The sequence below is a fragment of the Lissotriton helveticus genome, chromosome 1_2, assembly GCF_964261635.1.
Source record: "Lissotriton helveticus chromosome 1_2, aLisHel1.1, whole genome shotgun sequence".
NCBI classification, from domain to species: Eukaryota; Metazoa; Chordata; class Amphibia; order Caudata; family Salamandridae; genus Lissotriton; species Lissotriton helveticus.
Window position 1 is genome coordinate 354,925,081 of NC_136058.1, and position 21,785 is coordinate 354,946,865.

Sequence of the window (21,785 nt, forward strand, 5' to 3'; positions counted from 1 at the left end):
CGGGCTTGCCTTTGGCGTGCCGCCATCGTGCCCGCTGCTCCCGTCCGCTGCGCTCCCATGTGGAGGGCTGCATTTGGCCCTGGTTTCATGCCTCCGAGCTCCGCCCCTTGAAGGCCGATTGGCTAAGGCCTGAGGGGAGAGGGCAAGGGGAGTAATAGCTGGATCCAAGGAAATTAAAAAAAACACACAATTAAGCAGTAAAAACAACAGATTTCTATTCAATTTCAATTTGTCTGAAGTGCGCGTCTTTTTAAATCAAGCGGCGCGATGTCAGCGAGCAGCGCGTGCAACATATGCAATTTCCGGTTTGTTGCTGAGGGCTGAGTTTTATCTGGTGTCCCGCCTTAGAGCTCCGCCCCTGGAAGGCCGATTGGCTGAGGACTGAGGGGAGAGGGCAAGGTGAGTAATAGCTGGATCCAAGGGGTTGCGATTCGCAATGGAAGTGAGTGAGGTGGTGGACATTTTAAAAAACACACAATTATGCAGTAAAAACAACAGATTTCTATTCAATTTCAATTTGTCAGAAGCGGGCGTCTTTTTAAATCAAGCGGCGCGATGTCAGCGAGCAGCGCGTGCAACATATGCAATCAATGTATTCATGATGTAAAAGACATCTTGACATTATTAGATTGTTAAATAGGCAGAGTGGTATCCATGGAATACTTTACACATATTGTTTATTTTTTTAGATATTATCAACATGAATGTATGTTATATGTACTATGTGCTAAATTGATGAGACCTTGATTGTACTTAATGAACGACTATATAGTGATTGCATATTCTTTTCCTTGTTTACAGCCCGATGATGTCCCGGATGGGGATGAAACGCGTCGGCTGTTAACTTTTTACTCAAAGTAATATAGAACTGACTGACAGCAACATAGAACTTGAAGAAAAGAGAAAAAAAACGAATTACACAATGTCCGTCTGGAAGATTGTTTTTTGGAATTGATTGTAGTAAAGAAAATGTAATATATAAATTATAGTATTTTGTTTTGTATTTAGACTCTCCTTCTTCGTTGTGATATATGTAGTAGTATCGGGGGTTATTGACGATGCCCCGCTAGGAAGTTAAGCGTGACTCTTTTCATCTTAAACCATATAGCACGAAATTTTGTTTAATAACTCTCTGGTGCACAACGTAGTAGACCCCAAATCGTCAAATCGGAGAACAGTAATATTATGTTTATGTTTGTGTATGCTTATACTTGCAATTTAACTAGTTAACTGCCTTGGTATTTCCGCCACGGTGCGGCCGTTTAGCGGACTGAGCCGGGGCCACATTGGCCAACGGACGTGCGCAGCACTACGGAGGTAGCGCTGCGGACAGCCGTTGGCCGCCAAATGCATTCAACAGGTTAAAACCAGACCTGTAAATGAGAGACTGATTCTCATTATGAAAGCGCAGCATTGAACAATGTGTTACTAACATAACATGATCCCCTACATTTAGTGATGTGGGAATTAGTTCAATTTGCATAAGAAAAACCCTGTTAGGCCAGGATTGGTATAGTTCCACGGCGGAATTAAATGGGTTCTATGGGTAGCAATACCGTCTGTGGGAAGGCAGGGTTGTATAAATGTATCACTGGGTTTAGACACCAAATTGGAGATGTATTACCTTTCAGTAGAACGCTTTTAACTTCTACTTGACTCTCATCAGGGTTAGACCTTCGAGGAAGGAAGATATTCCTGGAAAAATGAAAGACAGACTAAGGTTAGATAATAATAATAAGCATCAGACTGCAGTTTCCCAGCAAGCACAAATTGGAAGACATGGGGTAGCAGTATCTACCCAATGTCTTCCAAATTAAAATATATCTAGGTAGTTCAGCTCTACAGAATTCTTGTCATAGACACTTGCAACAGAGTTAGGAAATGTATATCTTTTTTCTGGGGTGAATAAATTAATCAAGAACCTTTGTGACTGATATTCTATAGCAGCTAGCAGAAAGTAGTATTCCCCCATAGGTTACAAGCAAACTGACTCTGAGGATAGATATGAGATCTTTATTTGTGACAATGCATATGTTAGACCTGGTTTCATTGCTTTGAGTCTCCCTTCCATTTTTCACTGATTGCCTCCTCTGTTTTGATATGTTTTGCTGGTTTTAGATGCATTGGGCACTGTGCCACTGCTATTCAGTGCCACAGTGCAAGTGCTCCCTATGTTAAATTGATGTTTTGATTAGCGACTCCATGATTGGCTTATTTGATTTACTTGTCAGACCTTAGTATAGTGTATCATGTGTGCCCGGGCCTGTAAATATAATTCTGCTGGTGGGCTTGCAGCACTGATTGTGCCACCCAAGGTAGCAGTCTGTAAAGTGTAACTCAGACCTGCCATTGCAGAGCCTGTGCGGTCTGGGACTGCAATTTCGACTTGGTAGGTGTACCCACTTACCAGTCTCTAAACCTTCCCTATTCTACATATCAAGGGCAGGGTGCATTGTATGTAAAACGTAGGACATGCCCTGATGTGTGTGGCATGGCTGATAGTGAATTACAGCCAATTTCGCTTTTCACTATTGCAAGGCTACCTGTCCCCTTAGGCCAGAATGGGCAGTTTGATTATAACATCTTATAATCCTAACTGACCCAGGGAACATGGTAAAAAACGGATTTAGTATGCCTGACCTCAGAATGATAAATTACATCTTTTAGTAAAGTTTGTTTTAACATTCTGTGTTTGAAAATACCACTTTTAGAAACTAGGTATTTTCTTACTTAATCTTCCAGCCAGCCTCTGCTAGGTTGTGTATTGCATGTCTGGTTTGTGAGTGACACGGGTGGGGAGGCTCCAGGAGACAGGGTGATTTAGCACAAGGCGGAATAGACCTATCTGCATGTAGAATGGTGGGAGGAGTAGCACCTGGGCCTGAATAGGGCTGTGCCTGCCTTCCACAATGCTGGCTCCACCTCCTGTGGTGTGTCTGAGGACCCTAGTCAACACTAACAAAGGAAGAAGGTGCAGACTGGCAGAATGCACCCAGAACTGGTTTGAACTAGATACAGGACACTCTGCCTTCAGAGGAGAAAGGATTTACTGGTATAAATATTGAGGCACAGACCCCAGGACTTTAATTCACTGCTGGGAAAAAAGACAAACCGTTGCCAAGGAGAAGAACTAAGGAAGCTGCAGGTGTTTGGACTGCCCCCTGCTGTTGTGCTGTGTTGCTAGGTTGGCCTGCAGTGGTTTCCTTATTGCCAAGGAAAGGAGAAGGAACTTTTAAGGAACTTTCATCATCTTTCAGACTATTTCTCCAAGTACTTTAATTTGAGCTTGCCTCCTACCTGAAGTCTCAGAGATACAAGACTTCACCCCTCCTGTTTGCCTGCATCTGGAACTTCCTGTTCTAGCTGCTACAGAAGGAATTTGCAACACTGATGATGGTGAGCGACGCCGTACTCTGCATCGAAGCCGTGAGCGCTGCTCTGACATACAACATTGACCTGACGCTGGTCGCCGTCCCACATTGACGCCACCGAGTTAAATTGTAACCTGCCATAAGATGTGAGCACTGTTCCAACTTGCGACGTAGGCCCTATGTCTGCTGCTGTGCTGCATCGACTCTGAAGCCGACATCATCGCGGAGCCGATCCTCGACGTGGGTGGTCAAAAATCAATCAACACCGTGAAATCATAAGGAACCGTGGTTTCGGCACCATTGTGACGTCACCTCCTCTCCGGTAAGGAACAAACGGCTCCCCTGATTTGCGCAAGCATCGAGGACCCGACGCATCGCCTCCCCCGAAGCAAGGAACCGATGCCACCCAGCGCCAACGACACCGCATCTCCCCGACGGCGTGAGCTGTCTTTGTTTTTGCTTTCCCACTATACTGTTCTTTGTGGGTCTGTTTTGACTCCGAGCCCGATGCAGAGCACCTCACGGTAGGCGATGTACTTTGGGATTTCTTTGCCCTCGACGTTGTGATAACTCCTGTTGGGGTTATCTGTTGCTTTTAAGTGAATAACATTTTTTTTTTACTATTTCTACCATCCATTATTTTTGATTACAGTATTGTAGATTTTTGTTGTTTGGGTCTTGTGTTAAATCTATATAAAGAATACTTATTTTTATAAACCCGGTGTGGTGTGCATCTGTAGTGCTTTCACTGTATTACTGTATGTGTTCACACATGCTTTACACACTTCCTCTGAGATAAGCCTGTCTGCTCGTACCAAGCTACCAAGGGGGTGAGCAGGGATTATCCAGGAGTTTAATTCCCTTTCCCTGACAAGGAGCAAGGGTCCCTATTTGGTCAAAGGTACCTACCTCTGCCAACTAGAGACCCCCAGTTCCAACAGCATTGGACTATAAAATTGACATAAAACAGTATCTTTGTGTTTACACTGTGGAGACAGCACCTGCATGTTAAAAAGACCAATCAGACTGTTTTGCAGCCTCTTCCTTTCTTGCTTGCTTCTTTTGCTTGATACATCTACCGACACATTGCTTCTTGGTAAGATGTAATTGTCTGGTCGCTGATGGGGGATTATACAGTGTTGGCAAAGGGAGTAACCGGAAAATGTAAATACACCATCTGTGAACGAAAGCTCTGATGGCACCAAACAAGAGAATCAAATGAGCCAGACCCTCCCTAGAAGAGCTCCCTTGCCTCTTCCATCTAAACACCCACTTATCCATTTCCTAAGATATTCGTTTTCTCTGCCTTCCTTTCACCTGCACATTCATACATCAATCCATTTACTATCTATCCATCAATTAATCCATCCCTCCATACATCGATTCATCCATCCATTCATCCACCCATTCTTTCACCCACCCATCCATCCATATTTATATTCACCCACGCTTACACCCAATTCTCCATCCACACCTCCACCAACCCAACAATCTGTTGCACAACATCCCTTTCACCAACTGACCCATCTATCATTTCACCCAACAGCATTTCAACTATTCAAGCATTTATCCTTAAACAAACACATCCTTTCATCCACTCATCCATCCAGCCTTTCACCAACCCATCATTTCACCCACTCATCTATCCATTCCCTAGTTGTTAAACCGAGGTGTTCCGATCAGGTGTTTTTTTATGTGTAGTATGTTTTGTTTCTGTGAGGTACCATATATGTTGCTGCAGGCTATTTTGTGCCTACACTATGTGAGGGAAGTTGACATTGCTGGTGGCAGTACTGTTCCTGTTCCGTATGCATATTAGGGGATTTGCAGTGACAGCCAGATGTGATCTGTAGTTGTGTCTTGCAGTTGTGGGCATGTGTTATATCTAGTGATTACTTACAATAGCCTTTGCTGTGATAATTAGTGATGGTCTGCAATTGTCACCAGGTGTTTGTCTAGTGGTTATTTACAGTGGCACTAGCTGTGATCTGAGGGTGCTGCCCTGAGTTTTGTTTGATGGACGAGTGTGATCTGCAGAGGTGATCCGGAGTGGGGGTAGGTGTGTTCTGGTGTGGTCATGGCAGTCGTCTGTAGACTTGGTGAGGTGCTGATCTGCAGTTGTGGGCAGGTTAGTTCATTAGCGGTTGCTTGCAGTTTTGGCCTGCAATTGTGGACAGGTCAGGAGGGGACTATAGTTGTTGCTTGCAGTAGTGCCCATGTGTGATCGATGGTTGTGGTCTGCAGTTGTGACAGGTGTGTTCTACAGTGGTTGTTCAACATGGTAGTGGGAAGTGATCTGTAATGGTGGCCTGCACTTGTGGGCAGATGTCATATCTAGTGATTACTTGGCGCAGCCTAGTTGTAATCAGCAGTGGGGGCTTTCAGTGTGGGCAGATGTGTTTGTACGGGCCTTCACGTAGCATCTGCTTTGGTGGTCTGCAGTGTATTGTTTGATTTCAGTGGTGTTTTTTGGGAAACAAATTTGCACCAGGCACAGTGCACAATAATAAACTGTGAAGCAATTAAACCTTAGACCAAAGATAAAATTATACAGACAATACTATGTTATATAAAAATATGTTTTTCCTCATTATTTCACTTCTTTTTTCTTCTTTTAAATTATTTTAAAATTAGAAAAAACATACATACATATAATCAATGATTCTTTTCATAAAATACACATTCTAGATCCTTATATATATATATACATTTGAACCACAAGATATTACAATGTATGATATAATATGAATGGTATAAATGCCTACAGCTGGTAAACACAAAACAGTCAATTGATCTAACAAGATTTATCTGAATTCTTTCGAATTAGACACAACATATATGTCGTTATCAGATACACTGGTCACAGTTGTTAACTACCACATATGCGCTGATTTTCAGAAAGCACTATTTACAGCTCTTAACTACCAAAGTGTTTCGGCAAAGCCTTCTTCAGGGTTTTCATATCAGTGGTTTACAGATCTATTGTGATCACTTCCTTTATTTCTTTATATTTAAATACTGGCTCAAGAGGTTCGATGTACGAGGACTCGATAAATATATAGTTTTAGCCAATCTATTGCAATCACTTCCTTTGATTACTTATATTCAAACACTGGGTCAGGAGGATTAAGTCAAAGATTTGATGAGTATATGATGTTGCTCGAGGGTTATCACGAGTTCAACTTGATGAATCAAACAATTACATCCGGATACTTAGTCAATATTTAATATAGCTCGACAACTAAAGTAAATTAATGTTGTTGGGTGATATCCTGATCTTCAATGTCTTTGAGCCTTTAATATACGTAGAGGAACAGCCTGATATGGCCTTCCCTGTTTCATGTAAAACTCCCGATCCGCTCAAAGATGTTCTGGCATACAAAAGATTTCAGTGGTGGGCATGGTGCAATATGAAGGTAGTGGTGTTCTGTTGTGGGTGCTTGTAGTGCTGGCCTACAATTGTGGACAGGTGATTTCTATAGTTGTTGCCTTCAGTCCTAGCCTGGTGAAATCTCCAGTCAGGAGCAGGTGTGGTCTGCAGTGGTGGCCAGGTACAGTCTGCAGTGATGGCCTACACTTGTGGCCATGTGTGCTTTATAGTGGTTGCTTGCAGCGATGGCTAGTGTGATCTCCAGTGATGGCTTGCATGTGTCGATAGGTATATTTTGTAATACTTGCTTGCAGTGGTAGCCTGCAGTTTTGGGCAGGTGTGTAATGTAGTGTTTGCATGAGTGTTGGCCAAGTGAGATCTTCAGTGGAGGCTTGCACTGTAGGTAGGTGTGTTCTTTAGCAGTAGCTTGCAGTGGTGGCCGGGTTTGGTCGTGAGTGGTGATCTGCAGTTTTAGGCAGATGTGTTCTTTATGGTTACTTGAAGCGGTGACAAGTTCTGATCAGCAATAGAGTGCGGGTGTGATTTGCAGTGATACCATGTGTGGTCTGCTGTGATGGTCTGCAGTTAAGGGCAGGTGTGTTATGTTGTGGTAGCTTTCCATGGCAGCCAAGTGAGATCTTCAGTGATGGCTTGCAGTGTAGGTAAGTGTGTTTTGTTAGCAGTAGCTTGCTGTGGTGGCTGGGTTTGGTCATGAGTGGTGACCTGCAGTTTTGGTCAGGTGTGTTCTGTATGGTTGTGTGGCAGCCAAGTGTGGTGATCTGCATTGGCGGTCTGCAGATGTGGTAGCCTGCAATTGTGCACAGGTGAGTTCTGTAGTTGATCCTTGCAGTGGTGGTCAATTGGGCAGATGTAGTGATGGCCTGCAGCTGTGGGCGGCTATGGTTTATAGTGTTTGCTCGCAGTGGTGGCAAAGTGTGATCTGCAGGGAAAGTTTTGGTCTGTTGTGTTTTGTAATGGTTGCTTTCAGTGCTGGGCTACCGTTTTGGATACTTGTTTTCTTTAGGAGTAGCTTGCAGTGGTGGTCAGATGTGAGCTGCAATGATATTCTGTAGTTGTGAGCTGGTGTGTTATGTTGTGGTTACTTGCAGTGGTAAACAGAAGTGATCTGCAGTGGTGGCCTGCAGTTGTGGGTAAGTGTGTTCTATAGTGGTTACTTGCTATGGTGGTATGGTATAATCTAAAGTCACATGCAGATGTGATCTGCAGTAGCTGCTTGCAATCTTGGACTGCAGTTGTGGACAGTGTGTTCTGTAGTGGTTCTGACAGTAGTGGCCAAGTGTTATCTGCAGTGGTGGCCTGAAGTTGTAGTCAGATGCGTTCTGTATTGGTTGATTGCAATGGTGGTCAGATACGATCTGGAGTGATGACCTACAGTTGTGTGCAAGTGTGTTTTTATTAATGGTTGCTTACAGTGGTGACTGTTGCAGTGGACAGATGTGTTCTCTAATGCAGTGATAATATACATGTGTGTGTGTGTTCTGTAGTGGTAGCCAGATGTGTTCTGCAGTGGTGCCCTGCAGTTGTGGGTAGGTGTGTTTCGTAGTGTTTGTGTGGCAGCCAAGTATGATCCACAGTGGTGGTCAGCCGTTGTGGGCAGGTGCGCTTTATAGTGGTTGCTAGCAGTGGTGAAGCAGTGGTGGACAGATGTAATCTGCAGTGATGATCTGCAGTAGTGGAAAGGTGTGTTCTGTAGTGGTTGCATGCAGCAGCAGCCAGGTGTGATCTGCAGTGCTAGTCTGCAGTTATGGGCAGGTTTTGTCTGTAGAGGTTGCTAGAAGTCATGGCCTGCAGTTGTGGACAGGTGTGTTCGGTTGTGGTTTTTGCTGCCCTGGCTAAGTGTGATCTGAAGTGGTACCCTGGAGTTGTGAGCAGCTGAGTTCTGTAGTAGTTGTTTTCAGTGGTATTATGTGTCATTTGCAGACACAGGAAGCAGCGTTTGACTCCAGCAAAAAGGTCAGCTGTTCCTGAATACATCCAGACATTAGACAGTCTTTAGGACCACAGTGTCACAATGAGTTTCAGCCCAGTGCATCAGTGCGTGGAGCTGCTTCTCCCTGCTGTTCTTATTGGCATGCAAGACAAATAGTGAATTCAGCATGGGCAATCTTTTATGGGTTTGACGATTTGAACCTCAACCTCCTCAGTGGTTAGCCATGCTATAGGACATGTGCTGAGGCAATAGCTTCAAAGTTCCAGTTGACAAGTATGTGCCAGGACCTCTGCAGATCATCATGAATACTTTGTAGGCAAGAGGCTCTTGATTAGTTCTTCCTAAACAGTGCCATTTGGTCGATGGTAGGTATGAAGGGTGGGACTGTACTGTTTGTCTGTGCAAAGAGAGGATGTTTCTATGACAGGCCTGTCCTTTTGTCTGTCCTTATTTTCTATATGAGAATGCTGATGATATGTGCAAAACTTACATTGCCGTATTATGGGTGCTGCAGGTTGGAGATAGCCCCAGTACTACATGCTATGTAAAAAATCACTTTACACAAAGAATGTGTCTCAGAAGGGCACTTGAAAGAAAACTGCTTACAATTCAATACAATTCAATACAGTTATATCAAGGAATAATGGAAGGGAAGGATGTTTCACTAAGCTACCTATTTTAAAAGGAAGAAACCAGGAGCACATTTGTTACAGCTATCTGCAATTATGAAGCAGGACTTAACATTGTTTGGAGGAGGACTTTTCTGAACATTGCACATCCTTTCTGATACATGTGGAACTGGGGTTGAGGACTGTCTATTATCAAGCTCTCCTAAAACTGTGAAGCTGGTCTTGAAATCCAACTAGGCTACAGGCAGCAAAAAAGTCATACACATAAACTCAAGGCACACTTTAAAGAAACAAGAGTAAACACCATCACAAATTAAAGTGCTTTTTACCTTATCTTTGCTAAGGTAAACTATGAACAAAATGACATCTATGAGGATCATATCCAAGGTGACCCCCTAAATAAGATCTTTCCTGGTCCTCTTCTTTACTCTCTGGGGCACCTTCATGAAAGCACATATTGCTTCTGAATGGCCTTCAGAATGTTTATCTTGTTTGGTCTTAGGCATGTGACATGACCGATCATCGCAAGGAAAATTTGGCGGGGAATTCATGTTAGGTCAATTGGTTATGGAAACACATCCAAGATGTGCTCCTGGGTCTTCATCAGTATATTAGAATGATGAAACATCACACCTCTGCATCTGTAACATATAGTAGCTCTTCAGCCAGATCAGGAGACGGCAACAGGGTCCTTATTTGTATCCAAGGTCTAATTTAACTTTTGGATCTGGGCCTTTACCACTGACGGAACAGGTGGAAAACACCTAATCAGCCTCAAGCACTGGTATGTTCTACAAGATGCCTCCAAAAATGATGAAGTAAAGTTAAATCAGGATCACCATTGCCACTGGTGAAACTGGGATTCTGTTTTCTCATAAGGTGTTTTTCTTACCTCTTCTAGACTAATGCAAAGAGCCTCTCTCTCTCAGACATCTGAATGGCATCATGAAACGCATTGCACTCTTCTTCGCAGAGTGAGGGTTAGGCAGGAAGTCAACCCAAACATTGTGCTCTATATTGCATAGCTGCTCTCCCCCACAAGAAGGGCACCTGTCAAACAGGGCCAGCATAGTGATCAAACAAGTGAAAGCTATGGGGATGTCATGCAAGCGCACAGAATAATATGACCACCTCCTGCTGAGCTAAAGCGGAGTTTGCCCTTCATCGCCGATTATCTACCATAATTATGCTAGCATTTGAATGTTAAATTGTATTCCTGCTTACTTGTTTCTCATATAATATTATGGCTGGCTTTTATATTGCTTCATTTTGGATATAGATGGCAGGAATACTCAAGCTATATCTAATAAACGCAAACAACATTTTTCTCCTCCACCAGTTAAATCTAAATTAGTGAATATTAATGACCCTTCATTATCCACTTTTCCATAAAAATTACAAGCTGTACGTTTTACAAGCTGTACGTTCAATTACTGATAACATTGTATCTGAAATAAAAAAATGTACACACGGAAATGGCTGGCCTTTCTATGAAAATTTTGACAAAGCTATCAAAATTCAAGATGATAAAACAAAAAATTGACCACCTTATGGCTATTGCAGGAAAACCGCAATCGACAATATATTCTGCAAATTATTCATTTACCAGAGGATGTGGAAGGTAATACCCACAGGTTTTATTTGGAAAATGTATTACTTGGTCTTGTACGTATAAAGTTTCCTGAACAATTTGACATTGACGAGACAGGTAGAATTCCTTCCCATCGTAGTCCAAGACAGGATAAGCCTCGCCACATTATATTTAAAGTCTTGCGTCATCACCATTTAGTTTTGATACAAAAGGCATCCAGCGACCTTCCTTCCTTAGTGGTTAACAGGAATACAGATTTTAATTATCAGGATTTCTCTAAAAAAACTGTTAAAATTTGCAAAGAATTAGCTGATCTTCAACCAACACCTAGAAACACTGGATATAAGTATGGTTTGTTTGATCCGTCCACTATGCGAATTTGGAAAGATGGTTTTCAGCATCCAGATGATCTTCGTCACTTTTTGGATCAACAGTCACAATTATCCATGGAAACAAATGAGATGGATACTTGAACTCAATACTAGATGAATTCCATTTGCCAGCCTTTTGTATAGAGTATTTGATAAAGACATGTAAATTTATGTTGCTTTATTGTCTTGTCCGTATTTTTTGTGTTAGTTTGTGTTGTTCCTTTCTGTTCTTAATCGGAATTAGAACAACTTTTCTTTTCTCAATCTATCTGATTTGGCAATTATTTTATTTATCTGTTTTCTTCTTTCATAATGTCAAATATTAATGGTATTAGATTTGTTTCATGTAACAGTTTACTGCACCCTGTTAAACATACTACAGTTTTAAAATATTTAGCTAGGCGTAACGCAGATATATGTTTACTTCAGGAGACTCATGTAGATGATTTTTTCTTTATCTCACATGAATAAAAAATGGGTGGGTTCTATTATATCTTTTCCTGCTCTTAATAGGAAAAAATTGAGTTGCTATTCTTTTTGCATAAAAATTGCATGTTTAGAATTTGCATAAATGTTCTGATTCTGATTGTCATTTTATTATAAATAATATCAAAATTGACAATACTGTTTTTTATATCTAATTCATGTACATGGGCCCACAAACAATGATGCTGATTTTTGGTGCCAATTTACTTCACACATACTAAAATTGGGTAATGGTCCTCTTATTATTGGAGGTGACTTTAATCCTATTTGTGATCCACTATTGGATCAAATTTCCCAAACCAAATACCGTCCTCTAAAAGCTTATTTCACTCTTAAATCCTTCTTTAAAATTATCAAAATGGTAGATGTTTACTTTTTTCTAAGCCGCATAATTCTTATTCTCAACTTGATTATTTATTATCTCATAACCTAATATCTTCAATCTTTAATCCCACTGTTCAGAATATTGATATTTATGACCATGCATTTATATCATGCGTGTTATGTTTCAACTCGCAGCAGCATGCTCAAGGTCGATGGCGCATGAATGCCAATATAGCTCCTAAATAGAAAAATAAGCCGAAGCTTTTGACTGCAGTTCATGATTATTTTTTATTTCATCCTGAAGATTGTACATTTATTATTAATCTATGAGATGTATTTAACCCATATATCAGAAGAGAAATTAGATCTATTCTGGCACATGATAATAAATCATTTATTTCTACAATTAAAGACTCAGATAAACAAATAGCTAAATATGAATGTCTACAAATTACTTCTAATCATACCATATATGAGGTACAATTGCAAACACTTTGTTATGTATTGAAATCTATATTAAGCAATAGAACGGCACACAAATATCCAAAAACAAAGCAACATTTTGTTTTAGGGCTAATAGATCTGGTAGAACCCTGGCCAAATATCTCCATATTAAAAAAGATAAAAATCAAACTAATGCTATTTATACTCCAAATGCTTCAATTGCTTCATTCCATTAAGACATAATTAATGAGTTCTTGAATCATTATTCTGACTGATAAAATAAATCACCTCACAGTGAAATACTGAATAATGATAACTTTTTGGAAGGATGTGGCTTACCTAAAATTTTGCTATCAGACAGATCTAAATTAGATCTTCCAATTACTATAGATGAAATACTTTCGGCTATTAAATCTCCGAAGTTGCAGAAATCTCCAGGCCCAGATGGTATTACTGCGGAAGTTTATAAGGAATTTTCACCTCACCCTTCATCTTACTTGCTTTCTTTGTTTACGTACTTTAGTAGTACTGGATCTACTTTGGGGTTGTTCTGTGAAGCATTGATTATAATCCTCCCAAAGCCTGATAAGGACCCTTCTTTGGTTACAGAGTATACCCCTATTTCTTTAATAAATCAAGGCTGTAAACTTCATGCAAAGATTATTGCAACTAGATTAGCACATGCGCTTCCTCATATTGTACATGTTGACATGTCTGGCTTTATGAAAAACAGGCATAGCAAATATTATTAGATTATTATTTCATGCAATTGATGTTGGATCATTACTGCCTTTTCCAGCAGGTGTTCCGGCCTTAGAAGGAGTACAGGCTTTTGATAAAATACATTGACAATGCACCTTGTTTGCTTTCAATTTTGGTACATTGTTTCTTCATATGATTTCAGCTTTCTACTCCAGTCCATCTTCCAAACTTTTTATTAATGGTCAACTTTCTAGTAAATGTTTCATTTTTAGGGGAACTAGGCAAAGTTTACCCCTATCTCCTTTGCTTTTTATTCCTACAATTAAACCCGTATTAATCGTTATTAGAAATTGTGTAGAAATCAAAGGCCTTCAGATAAACAAAGTCCTTATTAATAGGTCTGCATATGCTGATAATATTCTCTTATATATTGGTTTATATATGCATTGTAAGATCTCACGTTATAAGCTTAACACTAACAAATTGAATTTTTTCCCTTACATATTCATTGTCCGTCTGATATGCTTACAATAAAGAAATTGATTGGCAAAGAGATACACTTACATATCTAGGCATATTATTTGCTAGAACCATAAAACAGTGTCTGTTATTGAATTTAGAATCTACTTTGGTTTATATTAGGACATTTTTTTTTTAAAAAGGTCCACTTACGTTTATCTTGGTGGGGAAGATTAGATCCAAATAAAATGGTTATGGCTCCAAAACCATTCTATCATTTATCTGTGATGCCTATTCAACTCCCTCTTAAATGTTATAAGACTATAGACAAATATTTTTCTAAATTTATTTGGAATAACATCTCCTTGGTTAAGTTATAAAAAACGGAATTCATCTAAAAACAATGGTGGGTTTGGTTTACCCTATTTCTTTGTTCATCAAAATGTTTTTATTTTAAAGCAAAGTGCACATAGATCCTAATAATTCACCTTCCTGGCTTTGCATTGAACAAAATGTAATGCCACCACATCCTGTCCCTGCTTTACTCACAATGTCCAGTTCTTCTGCTTTGTTAAAGCAACCAGTAATGTTGAAATCTACAAAATGTATATTACAGGATTGGGAGTGTGTTTTCCAGTTATCTATTTCAGATACGTTCAATTTATCGCTGGGCCATAATCAGTTATGAAAACTAGCTCACCACACAACTTTTTGGCTTTTATAGATTAAAGATGGTATTTTTTATTTTAAATATATTTACCATGATAATGCCTTTTAAAGTTTTGATGAAATACAACCGAGATTTAATTTGCAACGGTGAGATATTTATAATATATGAATTGTTATGAAACTCTATTTTTGAATCATTCCCAAAAGATGTTCTTTTAAATGCTTCTTCTGATTTGGAATTATCAAAACAATAGCTTCTTCAGGCCATGTTGTGTCATTGTTACATAAATAAATTGAACAATTCTAATGAGGGTAATATCAATTTTCTTACTATATTTTGGAATAAAGAATTAGACGTGTTATCTTTTGATATATGGAGGAGAATTTGGTTGAATTCTGTTTTGTGTTTGTGTCCTGTATCTTTATATCAAACTAATTCCTTTATACTTTTTAATTTTCCTGGTCTCCCAAAAAATTATATAATGAAAAACCTTTAGATTCATCTAATTGTTGGAACTGTTCTTTAAATACAGCTTTGTTGAGACATATGTTGTATGATATCCATAGTGTTAGCATGTTCTGGAATGAAGTTTGGCAGGATATTACTCAATTTTTTTTATATATTTCTTTTTATTGAAAATTAACAAAGAGAAAGCAAGGTGTCAGATAGTCACATCAAGCAAATAGACTGTGCAATGGCGGATCTTTGAAACAAGCGACATTTAACTCAAATATAATGAAGAAGGGGGGAGGAGAGGAAGAAGACAAAATTAAATATTTAAAATCATAAACAGTGAGGATCAGGGGGAATGCGGGAGATCAAGTATAACTGTTTCAGGTGGTACACAGATATCCCATCTATAACGATTCCAGGGGGCCAAGATCTTCTGCCACTTTCGGGGGCGACCCCGAGCTATATATACAGTCTATTCCCTAAACATACACCAGTCCATATCATTCATCCAACACTCAATAGTGGGAGGCCGTTGGGATCCCCACAGCTGTGCAATATTGCGTTTGGCAATCATCGTTCCCAAGGTCACCCACTGAGTCTGGGCTACATTAGGATCAGTGGGCTCACAAACATTTAAAATACAACGTCTGGCTTCAGGTAAAAGTGCGATCCCCGTGACCTCCTGAAGTACCCTGTGAATCCTGCGCCAATACTGATGTGACCACACTCCCAGATGATGTGCAGAAACGTGGCCAGCTGGCCACAACCCCGCCTACACAGACCCTCCTCCGAAAAACCCATTTGTACCAAACGAGGGCCCGTGACGTACACTCTGTGCAGTATTTTAAGTTGCACTAATCTAAGGCAGGCTGGTATCGCTACCTCCTTAGGGGAGGAGATCGCTGACTGCCAGTCCTCGTCATCAAGTTCAAGGCAATCACGGGTCCACTGATCTCGCAGTTGAGAGAGAAGGTCGGCTCTATGATTAATTAATTTTTTATAGATCAGAGAGATGGTACTATCCGGTATATACCCATCCAGCACACGATCCTCCAGAGGGGCAGATTCAGGTATCTCCGTCCCCTTAGGAAAGACCGAGGCAAGCGCATGACGAATCTGAGCGTAGCGGAAGAACTCCGTTCCGCCCAGCTGGAAATATTACTCAAATATTGAATGTCACAGATACTTTATTATACAATAGTAATTTGTAAATCCCCACTAAAATGTCTCGAAAGAACATCAAACCTTTTGAGTTCTTTTATCTGCAGCTTTAAAATCAATTACTATAAATTGGGAAAATGCCTCATTATTATCAGTTGGGTGGGGACATTTTGTACTAGGAGAGGTGCTAATTTGATGTTATCTGATATCATTCAAAATATTCCAAATCATCCAACTTTTTAGAAACCAATTGATGATTATCTAGGTTTAAATTGTTAAGTAAGATTTATTATAGTTGTTAACTCTCTATGTATTAGTTTAACACTTAACTTTAGTAGCTCTAAAAATGTTTATTTATAGATTTTTAAATGTGTTCCCTGTTCATTTTTCTTACAGAGATATGATTTTAGTATTATAGGTACTTTGTCAATAATATTTGATCTTTATCTCTAATATATAGGGCCCCATTAGGATGTCGGGCGGATTGCCACCCCCATGCAGGCGGTGGCGATCCGCCCGACATCCTTCCCCGCCCGCCACCCATTTCCCCCCTCCATATGGCGGGTGGACCGCAGCGGACGAAAAGACCGTCCGCCGATTTTCCGCCCGGTCAAGGAGGTGACCGGGCGGAAAAGGGTTTCATATGGTGGCGGTGTCTGTTAGACACCGCCATCCATATTAGGTTGAAGGCGATGTTCCAAGGAAAACAGCGATAACATTGCTGATACGACCCTGTGGTCGTATCAGCATAATCCACCTACCATCATTAGTATGCCTTAGTCTGGAATTTAATAGACTTTATATTCCAGCGTTAAGGCCGAGGTAGCACGATTTTTTTTATCGCTGTACCTCCTTGTTGATATCGTGAAGCTGCCTTCGCGATAGGTTGATGTGTTCTTTTCACAGCCACGTCTTCTTTGCATCTCATTAGCGATGCGAGGCGAGGCTGTGAAAAAACGGGCTCTACATCAAGGAAACACGCGCTAGCATGTCCTTGATGATATTGCGATATAATTATCGCCACTTATTGGCGGAAAATGGATGCTAAAGCGACAATAATTATATTGCCAGCCCTTGCTAATATGCCTCTACATTTTTAACATAATACTAGTCATACTACTTGCTCTGATATTTTGGATCAACAATGCATAGCTGCTATGCAATGTATCAGCAGAAATAACTACTTTTCCCCTACATATACACTTGCTATAATTGCAAATGCTAACAGATGTGTAGAAAATGAAAACTGTCATAATGTTGATCTTCATCTTGAAATGATTAGACTGAACAATATTGATTTGTTGTGGGTTTTCATGATGAAAATGGAGAGAAATGCAAAATCATTTTATACATGCTTAAAGTACTACCAAGAAACAACAGAAGGGTTTGGCTGAAGCGCAGTAAGGCTGCGGCAAGTATCATTCTCAACAAAACAAAGTGCCAGTACTGCGATGTGAGTTCATATGTTTTCAATGCACAATGACTTTAAATAATTGTCGCATAAACACAAGCCAGAATGTGTCTGTCTTAATCTTTTTAATTTTTTGTATATTCAGAAATATTTTTTATCATTTTCAAAAAAGTTCTCTACAAAACAAGGGGAGCGGGAAATACATTAAAAGGTCTTCTCGAAATAGTAGTGTGTGAAGAGCATAGCTAGAGACAACAAGCACTAGAAAAAAAATTGAAATAGGCGTCACTCATACAACTCATTTGCTATCTGTCAGTTATTCTGTGAAACTATCATACGCAAATATCTTGCACTCAAGGGTAAACAAACAAAAATGAAAATAAAGACAACGCGAGAAAGAATTTAGTAGAAAAAAGAATGTGGATAGCCTCACCAAAGTTCAACAGAACCTATTATTATTATAAGTGGTGGGATACTAATATTGTTTTTTAAATTATTTCTAATGACATCAGATTAATCATCTATAAGGCCATCAAAACCTTTTTACAATCTAAATGTTTTACAATAACATTATCACAAGATTGGCCTTGTAAACAAAAGAGGGTCGACGCGTTTCGAAGCCCCTTAGTTGTGGGGATTCTCCTCAGGACCTTGGAGGGTTCAGTCCTGTGAAAGATAAAACAACAATCCTTACTCCTGAGTGGAACCTTCAACTTTAAAACGGACAAGCATAACCGGACATGTTACCTTGTCTTCTTAGCATTCTTCAAATGCTCCTGTTTTCAATGGTAAAGGGTCGACTGACGACCTGTTACGGACTATGGCACCCATCCTGTGCTGTTACCAAAAATCTAACTATGAGATGATCCACAAGCTAAAGCGTGTAAACAGAGCTATAAATTAGAATGGCAAGTACCTTTTAAAGGCAATGATTTCAGCATGGGGCAAGTTTGTCTTGGCTTGCTGGTTTCCTTAAAACCCGGTTCCTGCGTGACACAGAGGGAAAGAAAGGGGGAAAATGAATGTATCAGTGATTGCCGTCAAAGGCGAGGGAGCTCGTGTTCGATGTTCAGCCTATCTCATGCCTTCTCTATTAATCTGAATACCCATAATATGCCTAGTTTCCTTAACCCGCACTAGCGGAGGAATGGGTTGGTTTTGCGATGTTCCCGTTTCGGGATGCTTTTGGAAGCCTACCTTGTTGAGAAGCGGGTCTCCTCTTCCTGGCGCGGCATCTCTCAGTATGCCGTCGCACTTTGGAATATCGTTTCCGGGCATATGATATATGAAGTGTTTGTTGACGCTAAGTGCTCTGGGAACTATAGTCGTTTCTGGAAAAGTATTTTAAAATAGTGCGAAAGCTTCTTTCTTCGTATTTTCAAAGTCAGGGTTTTCTCTCTTATTGGTAATGACCCTTATCTTTATAACGTATGTTGAAAACTACACAGTGGAAGCTCTGTGCCTCCATGGAGAAACCAAGTTTTTTTTGAGGGCGTTGAAAGGCATGCTGGGCGATGGACTCCATAAAGTTATAGCTGCTTGCAAGAAGTTCCATTAATGAATAAAGCCTTATGTTGAGTGCTTGCAAATGGATGTCTTTAGTGTGTTGGATACCATTAGGGGTATAGTAGAAATCCTCACTGCACCACTCGTGCAGCACTGGATTGACCATTCACATACAGAGAATGATCTAAAATGGACGGTGATCTCCAAGGTAGAACCCGACCCAAGAGGAGGCGACCTGGAGGATAAACTATCTTCACGAGAGGCAACTCTGATTCCGAAATATAATTCTGCAGTCACAGGATTAAATGAGATGTCTGAATTGTACCATCTATGATACGGATTTCTACTATACCCTTAATGGTATCCAACACCTCATAGTTTGATTTTTGTTAACAGCACAGGATGGGTGCCATAGTCCGTAACAGGTCGTCACAGTCGACCCTTTACCATTGAAAACAGGAGCATTTGAAGAATGCTAAGAAGACAAGGTAACATCTCTGGTTATGCTTGTCCGTTTTAAACTTGAAGGTTCCACTCAGGAGTCAGGATAGTAAGGATTGTTGTCTTACCCTTGAGTGCAAGATATTTGCGTATGATAGTTTCACCGAATAAATGACAGATGGCAAATGAGTTGTATGAGTGACGCCTATTCCAATTTTTTTTCTAGTGCTTGTTGTCTTTAGCTTTGCTCTTCACACACTATTTCGAGAAGACCTTTTAATGTATTTCCCTCTCCCCTTGTTTTGTCCAATTTAGAGAACTTTTTTGAAAATGATAAAAAATATTTCTGAATATACAAAAGATTAAAAAGATTAAGACAGACACATTCTGGCTTGTGTTTATGCGACAATTGTTTAAAGTCATTGTGCATTGAAAACATATGAACTCACATCGCAGTACTGGCACTTTGTTTTGTTGAGCCCTACCAAAGCCTTTCCATTCTTGCATATCAAGACTCCTTTTAAATATACGACTTTTTTTTTTTTCGGGTGTTGTTCCCTGCCCAGTTAGCTTAACTGTTTAAGTAAGGAAAGCCTTGGCATAGAGAAGCAAGAACTATTTGCTTAGAGAAGTCAGCTTTCCATGGTACTCAACAGTAGAACGTCTTCAATATCTTCTCAAATTATTCCCTTGAGAAGAGCCAGACACCTGATCGTTAGCTGCAATCTAGTGGTTCACATAAGTTCATGTGCCTTATAATTTGCTAGCTACTTTTGTACTTTTATAGAAATAGTATGAAAGTGTGAACGTGAAGTGAATTCAGCATTATTTGTTGTAATGTCTTTTTGGTCGGTACATATGCCTATTCCTTCTTACAGCTGTAAGGTAATCTTGTGTAGGTAGGAACATTTTTAAAATATTTAGAATTAGATAATCCTAATATACACCAAGTATGAGTAAAGTCTTCCTTGGAAAATGATGCCCCACATTTTTACTAACACAGATCCACATAGATCAACGTACCTGGTAGAGCTGAGCTGCACCATGGGGAGCCTGGGGAGGAGAGAAGAAATAATGACTGTTATCATCAGAAGACGGGAGAGAAAAAAGTTGAGGTTGGCTGACACTGAATATTGCTGAGAGACAAATCAGTAGGGGAAGACCTTAGATATCTGAAGAGAGATGCACTATGAACAGGTGAGTAGGAATAGGGTAGAGTGGAGACAGCTTAGCACTAAGGAGGTGAGATTGGAGGCCACCACTGAGTGCATAACAGGGAAAGAATGAGAAATGAGAAGAGAGTCCTGCAAGCAAAAAAGGAATATATGAGACACTGGACAGAGGAGGAATGAGAGAGAGAGAGCAACAGAGCGCAGAGGAAAAATGGGAGACTACTGGGAAGAAGAGCAAGAGTGGCTAAGAACAGAGTAGTTACTAGAGTACTGGGTTATTACTTGGACATAAAGGAGTTCTTAGGGGAAGACCTGAGACAAATCATGAGGGTAGAGAGCATATTGAAGCAAAATTGAGGTACGGAAAATTACTTGAGAAAACATAGGAGTTCCAGCACTTGCTGGAAATGACCGAAGAAGAGACTAGAGGCAGTGAAGAGAAAGGAAGGAATGATTACTCAAGAAATCTCCTTGGAAAAGTAGTTAAGCCAAAGGTTTATAAACGCCAAGTCAAAGTGGCAGTAAATCTGTACACATAGGATCTGCAGTTCCAGGCCTGAAACATGATTAAATGGCTACTTGTATGCGTGGCACAATCAGTCCTGCAGACCCACTAGTAGCGTTTAATTTAGAGATCCTTGGTACATAGTATACCACTTTACAATGGACTTACAAGTAAATTAAATATGCCATTTGTTTATACACCAATGTTACCAGCTTTTAGGGAGAAGCACATGCATTCTAGCACTGGTCCTAAGGTCAGCAAAAGCAAGGTCAGAAAAAGGGGAGGAGGAAGTGAAAAAGATTAGGTTGACCCTTCAGAGAGGGCCATTTTCCAAAACAGGTGTTGCAGATTTCCAATATCTGGCAATACCTTTTTTTTGCTATTACTGTAACTATACCCAGCAGTTTATGTTCACCAATACTGCCCCATAGTCATGTAGTGTTCACAGGACAGGACAATGTGTAAACACTCAACTTATCTGTGCAGTAATTTCAATAGAGTAGATATAGTAGTAGGCCAATGTTTTGTGATCACTGGACAGTCCAGTGTTCATGAAACAGGTGACATTCAAAGCAACAGTTTGAGAGCACTTTAACAGCATGCCATAGGGGTGAAATAGGCTAATGGAACTATTTTAGTTGTTAAAATCTTAGGGAGTGATTTAGCCAGCTCAGTTGACAACTCTTAATATTGGTTGGTACTCCTGACATGGTGCTTCTTATCAATGTTACAAAGGTGTGATAGAGATTTCCTTCAAACATTAAGGCC

General features: G+C 40.2%; 1 protein-coding gene across 1 annotated transcript in view; it reads right to left on the reverse strand.

Annotated features, from left to right (window-relative positions):
* LOC144807914 (uncharacterized) overlaps nucleotides 1-21,785 on the reverse strand; it is a 235,256-nt gene that overhangs the window by 121,286 nt on the left and 92,185 nt on the right. Inside the window, exons 2-3 of the mRNA XM_078673505.1 lie at nucleotides 20,364-20,393; nucleotides 1,625-1,695 (exon numbers count right to left, since the gene is read on the reverse strand). Of these exons, the coding sequence (XP_078529631.1) occupies nucleotides 1,625-1,695; nucleotides 20,364-20,393 (101 nt within the window). The remainder of the gene's footprint in view (nucleotides 1-1,624; nucleotides 1,696-20,363; nucleotides 20,394-21,785) is intronic.